This window comes from Neophocaena asiaeorientalis, unplaced genomic scaffold (genome assembly GCF_003031525.2).
Source record: "Neophocaena asiaeorientalis asiaeorientalis breed wild unplaced genomic scaffold, Neophocaena_asiaeorientalis_V1.1 scaffold25, whole genome shotgun sequence".
Classification (NCBI taxonomy): domain Eukaryota; kingdom Metazoa; phylum Chordata; class Mammalia; order Artiodactyla; family Phocoenidae; genus Neophocaena; species Neophocaena asiaeorientalis.
Window position 1 is genome coordinate 333,936 of NW_020172492.1, and position 16,210 is coordinate 350,145.

Sequence of the window (16,210 nt, forward strand, 5' to 3'; positions counted from 1 at the left end):
GGGCTTCTCATTGTGGTGCCTTCTCTTGTTGCAGAGCACAGGCTCTAGGCACATGGGCTTCAGTAGTTGTGGCACATGCGCTCAGTAGTTGTGGCTCACAGGCTTAGTTGCTCCGCAGCCTGTGGGATCTTCCCAGACCAAGGATTGAACCTGTGTCCCCTGCATTGGCAGGCGGATTCCTAAGCACTGAGCCGTCAGGGAAGCCCCCAGTACTATGCCATTTTATATGAGGGACTTGAGCATCCTTGTATTTTATTGTCCACAGAGAGTCCTAGAAACTGAGGGACAGCTGTAATTTGCTTTGTTTTATTCAGTTTATTAAGTAATAATTTATAGGGTGACACTATGTGTAAAATTTCATGGTAAGCATGATTTTCACTGTCGTTCTCAGTCTTAGCATCTTTTTTAAAAGATCTTTTTTCTGTTATTTTTTTAATATCTGAACGTTATTGGTCTTCCAACACACACACACAGTCAAAATCCTTTTATCTTTACTGTCATATAAAATGTAAACTAATGTGTTCTCCTCACAAATAGTCACTGCAGTCATTCCCCTTTTACTAATCTTTCTAACTATGTTAAAATTATTTTATGTCCATATTTTTTTTCCATGGAAACTGTTATTACAAACTAACAGTTGTGCTGCATTTCTGAAGGTTTCTACCCCTCCAGTATTTTCTGGGAAAATTATTTTTAAGCTTGTCAAGAGACTTCCCTCTTAATCTCTGCTAATTTCCTAAGTGTTGATAATTACTACTGATTGAATTAGGTATTGTTGATCTCTTTTATAGAAATAATAACTATCTTTAATAGTAAGACCTCACAAAGAATGATTTCATATGCTTAATTTTAAACTGTAAATATGACCATTTCACACACTGACTGATGATTTTTACTTAATACATTATAAAATTTTCAATTTATCTCATGATACTTTGATTTTTATCATTTCAGGACCACCAAACAATTTTGAGAGCATGGGCTGTAAAAGATTTTGCTCCAAATTGCCCTTTGTATGTCCAGATCTTAAAGCCTGAAAATAAATTCCATATCAAATTTGCTGGTAAGTTTGGCCTTGAATGAGATCCTTTGAATTGCCTCAGATTCCCATTTTGATTGTAAGAGTTATGTCTCTGAAGTGGTAACTTATTACATTCATGTTTCTGTAGAACAGAAGAATTTCCTTTTTATCATCTACTTGTTATGAGGATTTATTCACTTTAAAATGTGAATCTTTGTGGTGAATTTTTACTTTTTTATATAATTTGGTGATTTTAGTAACCGAACTTGCTGGATACCTTAGTAAGCTTGAATAGTTTAGCCGTGATTAGTTGAGTACATAATATAGACACAGGTTTCAAATGTTCTACGTACTAATTTATACTTATGTTTACATATAGATAGATAATACTTTGCTATAGATCATTTTATGTACATATAAACTTACCACGGAATAGAATAATATAATATATTCAAGTATTTTAAATAGACTTAATTTGGGGGTAGATTTTGAAAACAATTCAAGCACAAGATACAGGTGAATTTTTCATTCAGGCGCTGCTTTTAAAATAACTATCCACAAGGCATTATACTTTAAACTGTTAGAAAATTGAACAGTAAAATGGTACTTTCTTTTTTTCTTAAGTGCTTCTGTAGGAATTGATTTTGATCCAGGCAGTAATTTATATACTTTTTTTTCAAATATAAGAACCATTTTTATAAAATTTCACCTTAATGGTCTAAACCTTCAAAAGTCATTGAAATGTAAATCATTTTAAGTATGCATTTACAAAATGTATGTCCTTCAGAAGATGCATTCACATACCTTAAAATGCTTACCTATTAGCATATGATATTTAAAAGAAACATTATAAACACTAAGAAATTTTAAAATAATGATGAGAATCATGAAATTATTGCTATTCAATTTTCTCTGACTCTTATCTTTTAACCTTGCTGCTAATGACATCACTTTTTTCTAAAAAAGTATAGGAAACAACTTAAAGCAATGACTCTCAACTTTGGCAGCATTTTACAATCTGTTTTGAAGATTTTTTTTAAAGTACTAACCAAAGATTCTGAGAATTTAAATGGTCTCTGTGAATTTAAATGGTTTAGATGGTGCCAGGGTTTCTTTAAGCCTGTTTCCTAAACCGAAAATTAAAAGTAACAGTACCTCCTTTGTAGACAATCTTTTGAAATTGAACGGAAAAAATTCCCATTTTGATTGTAAGAGTTATGTCTCTGAAGTTAGTGGTAACTTATTACATTCATGTTTCTGTAGAACAGAAGAATTTCCTTTTTATCATCTACTTGTTATGAGGATTTATTCACTTTAAAATGTGAATCTTTGTGGTGAATTTTTACTTTTTTATATAATTTGGTGATTTTAGTAACCGAACTTGCTGGATACCTTAGTAAGCTTGAATAGTTTAGCCGTGATTAGTTGAGTACATAATATAGACACAGGTTTCAAATGTTCTACGTACTAATTTATACTTATGTTTACATATAGATAGATAATACTTTGCTATAGATCATTTTATGTACATATAAACTTACCACGGAATAGAATAATATAATATATTCAAGTATTTTAAATAGACTTAATTTGGGGGTAGATTTTGAAAACAATTCAAGCACAAGATACAGGTGAATTTTTCATTCAGGCGCTGCTTTTAAAATAACTATCCACAAGGCATTATACTTTAAACTGTTAGAAAATTGAACAGTAAAATGGTACTTTCTTTTTTTCTTAAGTGCTTCTGTAGGAATTGATTTTGATCCAGGCAGTAATTTATATACTTTTTTTTCAAATATAAGAACCATTTTTATAAAATTTCACCTTAATGGTCTAAACCTTCAAAAGTCATTGAAATGTAAATCATTTTAAGTATGCATTTACAAAATGTATGTCCTTCAGAAGATGCATTCACATACCTTAAAATGCTTACCTATTAGCATATGATATTTAAAAGAAACATTATAAACACTAAGAAATTTTAAAATAATGATGAGAATCATGAAATTATTGCTATTCAATTTTCTCTGACTCTTATCTTTTAACCTTGCTGCTAATGACATCACTTTTTTCTAAAAAAGTATAGGAAACAACTTAAAGCAATGACTCTCAACTTTGGCAGCATTTTACAATCTGTTTTGAAGATTTTTTTTAAAGTACTAACCAAAGATTCTGAGAATTTAAATGGTCTCTGTGAATTTAAATGGTTTAGATGGTGCCAGGGTTTCTTTAAGCCTGTTTCCTAAACCGAAAATTAAAAGTAACAGTACCTCCTTTGTAGACAATCTTTTGAAATTGAACGGAAAAATACATGTAAAGTATTCCATTCTTGGCCAGTTACATTTGTTATTAACATTCAAGAAGTGCCTATTATTTATCTAAAAAAAACGTTTGTAACTAAGCTGCCTTATTTTTATTATTATTTAGGAAAAGGAATGTTTTTGCGAAATCTTCATACCTCATAATGACTTGGTATGATAAAATTTTTAGGAAGATAGTAATGGCACAGCACTAAAGTTCTTAAAAATATATTTAACTTTGAGTGCCAACATTTAAGATTTAGCTCAACGTATTAGTATTTTTGCTCCTATATTTTTCTCTTGTTAAATGACCATAATATTATAATGTCTCTATTCCATTGTTTAGAATTAGCAGTAAGGATTAAATAAATAATATCTGAAACATATTAGGTCTTCAATAAATGAGCATTGAATGTGGATCTTAAAACAATATGTCGTTTGGGAAAACAATTTTTACTTTTGAATGTGCTATAACTAAAATTCAGAGCAGATTTTAGTTTTTCTCCCTTTAGCAAGCCATGGATGTGCTCACAACAGACCAAACTCACTGAAATTGTCTATTTTACAAACAAACCATTTTACAAAATGATTTGAATTGATTCTTTCACATTCTTATTTTGCTGTTATTTCGATAAATCCATCAAAATGAACAGTTTTAAAATTCTATCCCAATAGTTTATCTCATTATTTCTCATTTATGGCATCTGCTGAAATTCATTTTAATAATGTCTGTATTCTTTTATGGCTGAGATTAAAACATCTCAGAGGAACTCTTTTTATAATATGAAAAGATGAAAGCACCCTGGTTTCATTAAAATGCCATAAGAAACAGTTTGGGGTGATGTATGAGACTCTCAAACCAATATAATATGCTTTATATCTCAGCATGAGGTTAAAAAGATTATGGACTTAACCTTTCAAAAGGCAGTGTATCAAGCTGTCATTTCGTTGGTGTGGTAGGTTGTTAAAATAATGGCTTCCAATGAGCCATGCTCCCTGTGTCTGTGTCCTGTTGTGATTCCACGTTGTGGCTTCTTCCATGAGGAGGTGGAATCTATTCCTCCACCCTTTGAGTATGGGTTGTCCTGTCACTTGGCTTTGACCAATGTACTGTGACAAAAGCGACATTGTGTGACTTTAGAAACTAAGCCTTAAAAGGCCATCCAGCCTTTGCTTGCCTTTCATGGGAACACCGCCCAGAGACTGCTTGTGAAGAATCCCGATTTAGTCTTTCCAAGGATGAGAAATCACATGGAAAGTGAGGCTCATCCATCCCTGGCACCCCACCTCCCTAGCTCCCAACTCACCCATCAACCAATCCAAAAATCCATGCTGACCCACAGAATGTTGAGAAATGAAATGATTATTTTAAGTCACTAAATTTTGGAGTCATTTGTTATACAGCAATAGATAATGAATACTGTTTGTAATAAAATAATAATTGCTTTAATCTTAAATCATATTTACTTGGTAATATTCATTATATTTTTGTCCTTGTAGTCTCATGAGTATTAAACAGCATGATTCCAATTATCACAAGGTATAAAATATATTTTTATTTCCATTTATTTAATTACTTTCTTCAAGTCCCCTAAATTGTGGAACTCCTAGCATGACTATCATTGATGTATTTTTTTAAAGTAAATCCACGTTTTTAAAATATGAAAGGGAGGACTTCAAAAGTCAACTGATATGTATGGAAAATATTAGAAAGCAAAAACATATGTAGCAACCTAGTAACTATTACTTTATGCAGATATACCATTTATATAATTTATGGATCATTTTCTCCTGAACAAAAAGACTGTAGGCATTCATTAAAGTAAATTATGGAATTGTTACACTATTATTTGAATGAATTATTATAGTATTAATTATAAAAACAATTATTATGTGAATTATTATAGTATTAATTATAAATACAATTATTTTCTACATTTTGATCAGATTCACAGAAGAAAAGTCCATATGGACATGATTTCAGCAATAGAAAATATATGCTCTTACTCATGTCAACAAGAGAGAAAGTTAACATAGTGAGCCTAGAGTTAGAAAGAACAAAATCCTCAGGAAAATAATAGTTACAATAAAAGATTTCTGAATATGAGCCCAAGTATAAATTGTAATGATTCAAGTAAAATAAAAATATCCTTCACAGATAATTTGATTATTTTAATCACCACAATTTTCAAGAAGAAAATAAACACAAATTGGTTCATAGAAAAACAGTATTTATTTTCAGCAGTTTGCCCTTTTTTATAATAAATTTGTCAAAGTGAATAGATATGTATTGCAAATTCTGGAATGAGGCTGACCTCAGTCAAATCTTTGTTCTATTATGTAATGACTGCATGATCTCACACTTCTTGATCTCTCAAGGTTGAGTTCTTCAGTATGTACAGTGAGGGTAATAAGAGAAACTATCCCATAGGGTTGTTATGATTAAAAAAATTACTCAAAAGAACATCAGCCACTAGTAATTAGTACCTATCAAATTGATGATTGTCATGAATCTTGAATACCTATGTCTCACCCTCCTAATAAGTCTGTATTATCTTTGTCTCCAGGAAAAGTAACTGAGGGTTTCCCATGAAGCTTTACAAAGAGCTTATTATAGACATTCAAAGAGCACATAATTTTCAGTTTGCACATATTTTCCAGAGAACAGAAAAAGAAAGATGTCTCCCTAACTCATTGTATGGGATTATGGCCTTGATACAAAACTCATTAAGCATAGTATGGGAAATGATAATTAGAGACCAATTTAGTTGATTAACATGGTTGAAAGATTATAGAAAATATATTAGCAAAGTATTGTATTTAAAAACTAATGTATCATCACCAAGTTGGAATTATTCTAGAAGTAGATCATCATTTCAAAGAAGAAAATATTATTATTATTTCAATGGATACAAAAAAGCATTTGAGAGAGAATTCAACATCCCTTCAAAATTTTAAAAACAGAAAAATATAAAATGCTAGGAAGCTACAAGTAAGGAACTTCTTAACCTAAGGCAGGTTATCTACAAAATAACCTAGAGGAAAACAAATATTTAATGGTCACATATTGAGAGTCTGTCTTTAAGATTATGTACAAACAAGGATGCCTACTAAAACCACTTTTACTCAGCATTATCCTGGAAATCCTAAGGCATGCGGTAAGACTACAAAAATAAATAAAAGGAATAAGTATTGGAAAAAGAGAAATAAAATTGCCATTATGCACATATCATAAGATTTTCTACTAAGAAAATTCAAAAGAATTTTCTTTTTTTCCTAGAATACCTTTTCCTTAGGGGAGCTCATCCATTTATTTGATTTCCAAAACTGAGTCTCTCCCTCAAATATCCACTATGAACTCCTGTCTTGTTCCTCTAAATAAATAGTCAGTGTCTCCTGTTAGGTTTCTAATAGCTGTCTCAAAATTAAGATATCTAGAGATAGTTGCTGATTTTCCCTGACCTAAAATCTGTTTCACCCCCATTCTTCCCAGCAGCATCTACTAATACTTAGAACTCAAGCCCAAAACCCATGAGTCTTTCATTATTCCATTGTTTGTATCCAGTCCATCAAGTGGTGTATGGTTCCACTCCCTGAATATCTCAGGCTTATCCACAGACACAACCCTTGTCCATGCCATAATCAAGTTTTACTTAGGCTGTTTCAAAACACTCCCTTTCCTTTTTTTCCTGAGTATTTACAAATTGTATCTATAAACTTATTGCTGCTCTCATATTCCCATCATATTTTCAATAATGAATGTCATTTGTGTATTGTAGGAGACAGTTACATCTTCATACCATCAATGTCAGCCTAAACTCACTGTTTCCTCCTTTCAGTATATGGATGCCAGCATTCTTTTACAGCTTTGTTTTTATTTTTTTATGTTTTTTTAAATTTATTTTTGGCTGTGTTGGGTCTTCGTTGCTGCGCGTGGGCTTTCTGTAGTTGCGGCGAGCGGGGGCTACTCTTTGTTGTGCTGCGTGGGCCTCTCATTGTGGTGGCTTCTCTTCTTGCGGAGCACGGGCTCTAGGCGCGTGGGCTCAGCAGTTGTGGCGCACGGGCTTAGTTGCCCCACAGCATGTGGGATCTTCCCGGACAAGGACTCTAACCCGTGTCCCCTGCATTGGCAGGTGGATGCTTAACCACTGCTTCATCAGGGAAGTCCCAACATCATTACTTTTAAACGACTCTAGTGGATTACTTTTTGTCAACCTCTGTAGATGAAAAATTGAATGGTAATATAGCTTTGGTTAGGTTAAATCTTTTTTCCTGTGAGAAATAATTTTGTCAATGCACTTCTTTTTTAGAAGTGGGAATTGGTACTGAACATAGGAAGAGGTAATGGCAGTGTTCCCTAGCTATGACTAATAGAAAAATGTGGTTTTATAACATCTTGTACTCTTTGTCAGCCTCTTGTGGGACTAGCAATTCCAGTAAAGCCTCTCCAGGGTCAAATATTTGACCTGAAATTACCTGGAAAAAAGATTCGCCTCCACATTGCTGAACCGTTCATAAATTGTCTCTCCTTAGTGACAAAACTGTGATGAAAAAGGCAAAACATTATAGTAGTTCGGTTTTTAGATGTGTTTCTGTAGCCCACGTTTTAATCAGAATAAAACCAAACCCATATCTTTTTCTTCACTGTGCATTCCTAAACTCTTTAAAAAAAATACACAAAACAAAACAAATGGACAAGAAAAATATGTACCTGACTAGGAGAAGAACTCCTTTACTGAAAAGCCTTGAATGAACTTAAAGAATGAACTGTACTCTCCAGTTTGTCCCTTGAATGGAAAATCTTTGCTGTTTGTCTCCTAATCAGATGGAATTACTCAGAAAATCTGTGAGAGGGTGAATCCCTATTATCTGAGTAAATTAATTGCTAAATTTAGGTTCCCACTCTATACTCCCCCTGCCAAATAAAGTGTTAGGTCATCTGTGACTATTCAATTCCCTTTTCTTTATCGACTAATTTTCTTTCAACTACTGGGTTCTCTGGAAATTTCCCACTTCATTTTAACAAATATAGGAAAGCATAAAAATCAAATTGATAAATTTTCACCCACAAGTAGGAGTAAAGAATGTAAACATATGTCTGTAAGTAAATTTGTAGGAGTGAGGAACATAAAATCAATTTGTAAGTGATTTGTGAATTTTCTATGAATTTTATTTCCCATGCTTCAATGATGATATTTCCTAAGTAACAGATTTGAATTAAAGTTCATGAATGAATGGAAGAATCAGACCACAACAGTAAAGTGCTGAATGAATAAAATTCTTTCTCCTTCACCACTAAAGTGTGCCGAGAAGAATGATTCATGATACTAGAACTATAGGAGTTAGTTCTGGCAACTTAAAAGAAAAAACAAAAAAAGATTTTAATTGCAAAAAAAAGTTAAAAGGAAATACTTTCTAACAATATCATTGACAATACTCTATAAACATATGTTTTTCTTATAGTATATAGTCATGGATGGCTACCGTTATAAAAACAATATTGTTTAAAATCACACACACACACACACGCACACACACGCACACACACGCACATATTGGAGAAATGATTTGACTAAAAGTTTAGCCATCGGTTTTTACTGGCGCACCAGACACTCCAATGCCTCAATTTTTCCTCCCCAAAAAGAGAGTGGAAAAATATTTCTAAGCAATATAAATATTGGAAATTATCTTAGCTGTTTCTAAATAACATATGTATGCACAAGGCTTGGCTTTTACCAAATGGTGATGTGTGAGTTCTTCATGCTGAATAATTTCTTCATTTCCCATATACACCCACATAGACACCATGTTAAACTTCATTCTTACAACCTACTTAAAAACATAATGCTTTGAATTCTTATATTTTCAAAAGATAAATTACCAAAACTTTGAAAATTCTCCATTTTTAGATGGAAATATTTTCTTTTTGATTTTTGTCTTATTGTGAAGATTATCAGAAACCACTTAACATAAGGCCATCTTCAGACCCAGCACAATTTGGAGTTTTTACATTTTTTCCCACTATTTTTCACTTTGCAAAAAAATCAAACATACAGTTTTAAAATTATACAATGAAAAAGTGTGTATTACCCCCATTTACATTCAACAGTGAACATTTCCACATTTGTTTCATCTTCTGTCTGTGTATTACACACACACAGACACACACACACAAACACACACATTTTTACATAAGCATGTTTTTCCTAAGAATGACATTCTGCTACATAGCCAAGATAACATTTTCACCCCTAAGAGATGAAAATCAACATTTTATTTTTAATTGCATTTGCTTTTTAAGTTTTTTTGTAGAAGTAATTTTAGATCAACAGAAGAATGGTATATATAGAACAGAGCGCTTCTATGTAGCCTTTCACATAACACGCTTCCTGGAATGTTAACTTCTTATATAGCCATGGCCCATTTAATCAAAATTTTAAAAATTAACATTGCTGTGGATTATTTTTAAGTTAAATGCATTCCTGTATTTTGCTCCTCCTAATTAAGTATCAATCTTGTATTTGTTTTTCCTTTCTGTGACTTTTACAAGTTTAAAATATGGGCCAAACCATATTTCCTGCCTTTTCTCTTTGACACTTGATTAATTGCTGCTGACCATTAGGTTTTTAAAGCCATTTTCTTGTGGACCGCTTATAATTTAATTAACTCAAAGCATCTTTATGTTTTTCTCCATTAATTTTCTTATGGTTGTATATTTCTCAAAGACTCATTTTCATGATTCCGGAAACCAGAGAAGCGTTTTTCTTCTTCTGTCTTAGGAAAGTGCCAGACATATTCTATCACAACCTAGGCCTATGATTTTCAGTCTGTAAAGTAGTTTCTTGATATGAATGTTTCATAAAGAAAACCACGTACATCCTCTTTTATTCTTGCTTACTCATTCAAAACATTTTTATTGAGTCCTACTTGAGCAATAAATTGTTCCAGGCACTAGTGGTATAATAAAGATGAAGATGGAGTAGCTATCTATTCCAATGGCAGATTTTCTAATTTTCTTTACCTCTAACCCTTTAATAACCAGGGAGTGCGCCTTTACATTCATCCCAAGAATAGCACTTCAACTGAGCTTTTTCTCTCTACAGAGAACTTCATTTGTAACCTTAGAATTCTCCTCCTCAACCCTTGCCACCCTCCTTATATATCAAAACTCATGATCCCAATTATGTTCTAATTTAGTAAAGTTTTCATGATTTGATATAATATCCCTGTTCCTGGAATAGTTACTTCTGTATTGAAAAGAGTCTCTTAAAACACAGTTTTTAACCCCAAAAGAATGAGATCCTAATACTAGGACAGCCAACAAGTAGAGAGAGCAAATATTATAATGGGATGTTTATTTAATCTAACATTGCCTCAAATCATACTGCGTAAGGACATATTGTAAACATGCTCATGTGTGGGTGTTGTGTGTGTGTGCGATTGTGAATTTGGCTTTACTAAACAATTGGAATGTTGTTGGAGAAGCGATGAGAGGCTAATGAAAGTTTTAGGTAAAGGTGTAAATTTTTAACTAGTTAACAGAGTGACTCCAGGGGAAATATGGAGTGCAGGGAAGAGGACAAAAAGGACCTCATGGGGTGATTATTTAGGAAGTTATTATATTTGTTCAGGTGAGCGATACTGAGAGATTGAACCTAATGGTCGTTCAGGGTGAGAACGGATTCACAAATCATTTCAGATGTTCTCTAGACTTCATAATAAGTTGACTGTGAGAGCCACAGAAGAGTGAGAAATAATTTTATCTTTGCAACTTTCCATCTCTTGTTTGTGTATTCTCATATTTAATATGAATTATACTATAACAGTTAACGAATCTATTTGTAGTTGCTTAGATGTTCATTTAACTCGTATGATTTAAAAACTTAAATGATCTGTTAAGAATGTTGAAAAGTAATACCGTAACTCAGGAGAATAAAAATATGCAAAAATGTATGAAATAGTGAAAAGGAAAAAAAAAAAAAAAAGTACAGTTTTCCACCTGTGCTGGGGAAACCCCAGGTCTTTCCTCCTGTTTCTCTGCTGTGACCTTTACTTCTCACACCGAGCACTTCGCTTCTGACATTTCTGGTCACCAAATGTGTGGGGTTTTTTTTTTTTTCCCCACACCAAGCAATTCTGTGCAACACCAGCTGGATGTCCTACAATTCAACTCAATTCTGACACTGTCTATTCAAAGATAGCATCAGATCCCACAGGTTAAGGGACCAGACCTGCAAGACTCCCCCAGATGATGAGGTAAATAGAGCAAGGCCTGGGAGGGTCCTGAGCACAGGAGCCTCTGTCCCTGTGGATTTGGGGTGCATCAGCCTCCCAGGGTAGATGTGTTCACCAACCTGGAAGCCCTCCAGACCCCTGACTACTGGTATTTTATGGAGATTTCCTCACATAAGCATGACCATTTATTAACTCCACTTCCAGCCCCTCTACCCTCTCTGGAAGATGCGGTTGGAACTGAAAATTCCAAGCTTCTAATCACAACTTGGTCTTTCTGGTGACCAGTCCCATCCTGGAGCCATCCAGAAGCCCACCCAGAGCCACCTCATTAGGACAAAACTTGCTCTGAGTACTCTTATCACTTAGGAATTTACAACAGTTTTAAGAGCTCCATGTCAGCGACTGGGTTGAAGCCAAATATAATAACGAGAGATGTTCCGAGTGCTCTTATCAACCAGGATATTACAATGGTTTCAGGAGTTCTGTGTCAGGAAAACTGGGGATAGAAATCAATATATATACTTTCTATTATCTCACAAAAAGCTTTCAAATAAGTAAGTAAGCTTCCACCATGATGTGGTAACAAGGAATTCTACAGGAGAAGGAGTGACACAGGAAAAGAACACCAGAAATCTAGGTACAGACCCCGTAACTTTTTCTGCATCATTCATTTTTTCTAGCAGTGTCATTAAAATGTGTGTCTGTAGAATGCTACTTTGGGGGTATTGGGAAATGCTTGGTATGAGAGTACTGTATAAAGTAGTAAAAGGATGCACATGCAGAAATCCAAAAAGGATGGATACATCAGCTAGTATCGGTTTATACAATTACGTGAAGCTTTCATGAGGAAATAATATGACCTGCACACAACATTTAAATAAAAAGACATCCATTACAGTTTTTATTGTAAGAATAGATGTAGAAAGAAGTGAAGTGTCTCATATGAGAACACATACATAAGATATACAAGATGTGGTGTGTATATAAATTATGCACCTATAAGTCATCGTTAGAAATTATATTAAAAGGAAGAGTAGTACAGATGAAATAAGCAAGATAGGAAATTCCTTAAAGTAGGGTAACACTTTTATTAATACTATTTATGTACATTAAATTGTATTTTATATGTAAATGTAATACTAGCTAGAAGGTAAGTTTGTTGAAGATGGTTGTTTTTAATTTATTTATGGAGTTTACATTTTCACATTTTTCCCACAAGATCCAAATTATCAAGTGTAATTAATGCCATGAAAAAATTTGCAAATAGTTATATCTAAGCAGGGAAGATGTTAACTTAATTACAACAAGGGGTTATGTTTGTATAGGCTGTAATATGTTTGTATAGACCTGAAATATCACTATTATGTGGGTAAAAGATAATGTATGTGAACTTACAGATCTGTGCAATTAGCATATTGTTATATAACCCACAACCAACTCTCATTTAATATATTGATATAATGACAACTTTCATTGGTGCCCAGTTCTCATTTAAACCATCAAGCTATTCTGTGTAGTAAATCATAAGGACTAAATCTGATGAATTAGCCAATACCTAGTTCCTCCTTGAGAATGTTAAATTCACCTTCCAATAAGGATTGAAAAATAAGTCAATTTAAAAAGGGGTAGCTATTTTTAAAACCACCAAGGTGAATGTAATTAGCTGAGATAAGTTATTTCCAAAAAACTTTGGAAGTTTACGTTTAAAAATAAGAAAAAGAAATTTGTAATATGTTGAAATTGTAAATTAGTAATTTTGACAAAATCAGTTTCTTTTTCAATTTTTTATTCATTATTAGGTTTTCAGCTTCTTAAGATTCAGTTTTGTCTGGAACTAAAAAAAGTAAAATAAAAACTCAATTATCGGGCTTCCCTGGTGGCGCAGTGGTTGAGAGTCCGCCTGCCGATGCAGGCAACAAGGGTTCGTGCCCCGGTCCGGGAAGATCCCACGTGCCGCGGAGCGGCTGGGCCCGTGAGCCATGGCCGATGAGCCTGTGCGTCTGGAGCCTGTGCTCCGCAATGGGATAGGCCACAACCGTGAGAGGCCCGTACAGCAGGAGGAAAAAAAAAAAAAAAAAACTCAATTATCATAAAAGAGGTTTTTGTGAACTTGTGTTATAATAGCCTTAAGATAATTATCTAGTTTAATTCCTAGGTTAAATGGTATGTGTACTTTTATGGTTTTTAATACACAATGCCAATTTGCTCTCCAGAAATGAATAACTTACCATTGCAGGAGTGAGCAATATTCCTTTTAACTTTTGCCCCTTGGCTGGATGAAAAATAATATAAGAACTATATTATTATTATTATTATTGTGGCAGTTGACATTTATTTAATGCTTACTATGTGCAATGACTACGGTTCTGAATTACTTTTTATAGATTAACTCAATGAATTTTCTTTTTTTAATTAATTTTTTATTGGAACAGAGTGGATTTACAATGTTGTGTTAGTTTCTGCTGTACAGCAAAGCGAATCAGTTCTACATATACATATATCCATTCTTTTTTAGATTCTTTTCCCATACAGGTCATTACAGAGTATTGTAACTCAATGAATTTTCATCACAACCTTGTTAAGATAGTAGATTAGTTATCCATTGCTGATACTGAGTTAATGACTTCACGTCTTCACGGTATAACCAGTAAGCACTCATTGTCTCACAGTTTCTGTGGGTCAGGAATTTGGGAGGAGTAATAATCAGGATATGTGTGATGTTGCAGTAAAGATGTCAGTTGGGGCTACGTTATCTGAAGGCTTGACTTGGGCTGGAAGATCTGCATCCAGGGTGATCCCCTTTTCACTGACATGGTTGGCAAGTTTGTGCTGGCTGTTGGCAGGAGGCCTCAGTTCCTTACCACTTAGACTTTTCCTTAAGGCAGAAGCCAGAATGTCTTTGCCTTGGCCGTCACACTCTGTCATTTCCACAATATCTTACTGGTCACAAGATCACTCCTATTCTGTGTAGGTGGGAATGACACAGGATCTAAATCCTAGGATATGAGAATCATAGAGGCTGTCTGGAAGGCTAGCTGCCACAGGTAGATTCCAGTATTATACCCCTTTTACAGATGAGAAAACTGAGCAGGAAGATGTTAAGTAAAATGCTGATGGAACCATAACTTAGTGGTACAGCTGGACCTTAAATGCACGTTTTCTGTCTCCAGAACGTGTGCTGTTAAGAGACATGTGGTGTTGCCACTAATAGTTTGTTTTAATTTTAAAGTTTTGATTACTAACAGTTGCACATTTCCATGTATCTATTGTGCATTTAATTTGTGTGTGCATTTGTGTATAAAACATCGCTTTACCGTTATTTTCTACAGAGGTGACTATTTTTCTCTTAGTGAATTGTAGAGATTTTTTGTATTCTAAAATTACTAACATTTTGACTCTTTGAAAGTTGCATTTTTTTTTTTCAGTTTGCCAATTGTCTTTCGGTTGTGTTCATGGTGTTTTTAACTAACAGAATTTTTGTCTCCTTCTTGCACAATCATCAATGTTTTCTTTATGATTTTTGCCTCTGGATTATCCAAGGATCCATCATGTAATAGTTCAAATCAGTTTATTTTTCCAATAGTTACTTTTCTTAAAGACAGAGTTTTTAGCAACCCCTAGAATTATCTCCTAAGATCAAAAAGAATGTGTGGATCGTGAAGGACTGAAATGCCTAACTTATTTCATTGTTTTGGAATCTGTTGATGTGAACATCATGTTGAAAAATTGTAGGGGCTGGTTGGTGGAAGAATAGTCCATAGTAGGCAGGGACTCAGCAAGACAAGACACGTGCCTCAATTATCCCATTAAGTCAACCTCACTTTGCATTAAGAAACTCCTTTTAAATTGCATATGCCTCCTGGTAAAATTGAAATTTCAATCGTCTTTTGTATGTCTCTTTATTAAGATTGTTAGATGAATATCTAATTGATAGTAGCGTCTATCTACCTGTTTATTTCTGTAAGCATGGACATTTTGGAGGGAAAGGAAAAGATTTGATTATTATGGGAGACTGCTGAAAAACAGTATTTAGAATACACTCATTGGCGGTGGCCAAAGAGTGTATCCTAAATACCCAATAGAAGAGATGAGGTGAGAGTTTCCTTTGCAGTTTTGTCCAGAGTAATGACATGGCTGAAAACAGCTGTCTCAGGTTATACATGACAGCTATAAATATGGCTATGGGTTGTCGTTTGCGTGGGTAGATTAGGCAGATCGTAGCATCTTCTGTCTTTGGTAAGGAAAAGGTGTGTACTCACAGAAGTGCATATTTCCACTTACTGTCTATTTTTATGAAAGAAAAAACTTTACTTATCATGGGAGTTTGCTGTAGTTTGCTGTATGCTCTTCTGTGTTATTTCAATATGAAGTTTACATTTGTGTAAGACAGAGATAAATAACTATACCAACTTGTCTAATATGATACTAGGCATAGTTGCTCAAAGCCTTAACGTGCTTAAAGACGTGGAATTCGAACTTATGCCTTGTGGTTCCAAATGTAATGATTCTTTCAGCCAAGTACAGGAATACCTTTACAACATTTTCCTACTTTATAATGTATTTCTACAAATGCTGGGATTATATTTTAGTCTTCATAGAATGTGTGGTTCAGAAAGTCTGTTTTCCAGTTTAATTGACAATGATTTCCAGAGAT

At 33.7% G+C, this 16,210-nt stretch overlaps 1 protein-coding gene across 3 annotated transcripts in view; it reads left to right on the plus strand.

The window, feature by feature from the left end:
• KCNT2 (potassium sodium-activated channel subfamily T member 2) overlaps positions 1-16,210 on the plus strand; it is a 360,211-nt gene that overhangs the window by 206,687 nt on the left and 137,314 nt on the right. For all 3 annotated transcript variants that reach the window (XM_024738205.1, XM_024738206.1, XM_024738207.1), the window contains exon 13: positions 955-1,063. In XM_024738205.1, the coding sequence (XP_024593973.1) occupies positions 955-1,063 (109 nt within the window). The remainder of the gene's footprint in view (positions 1-954; positions 1,064-16,210) is intronic.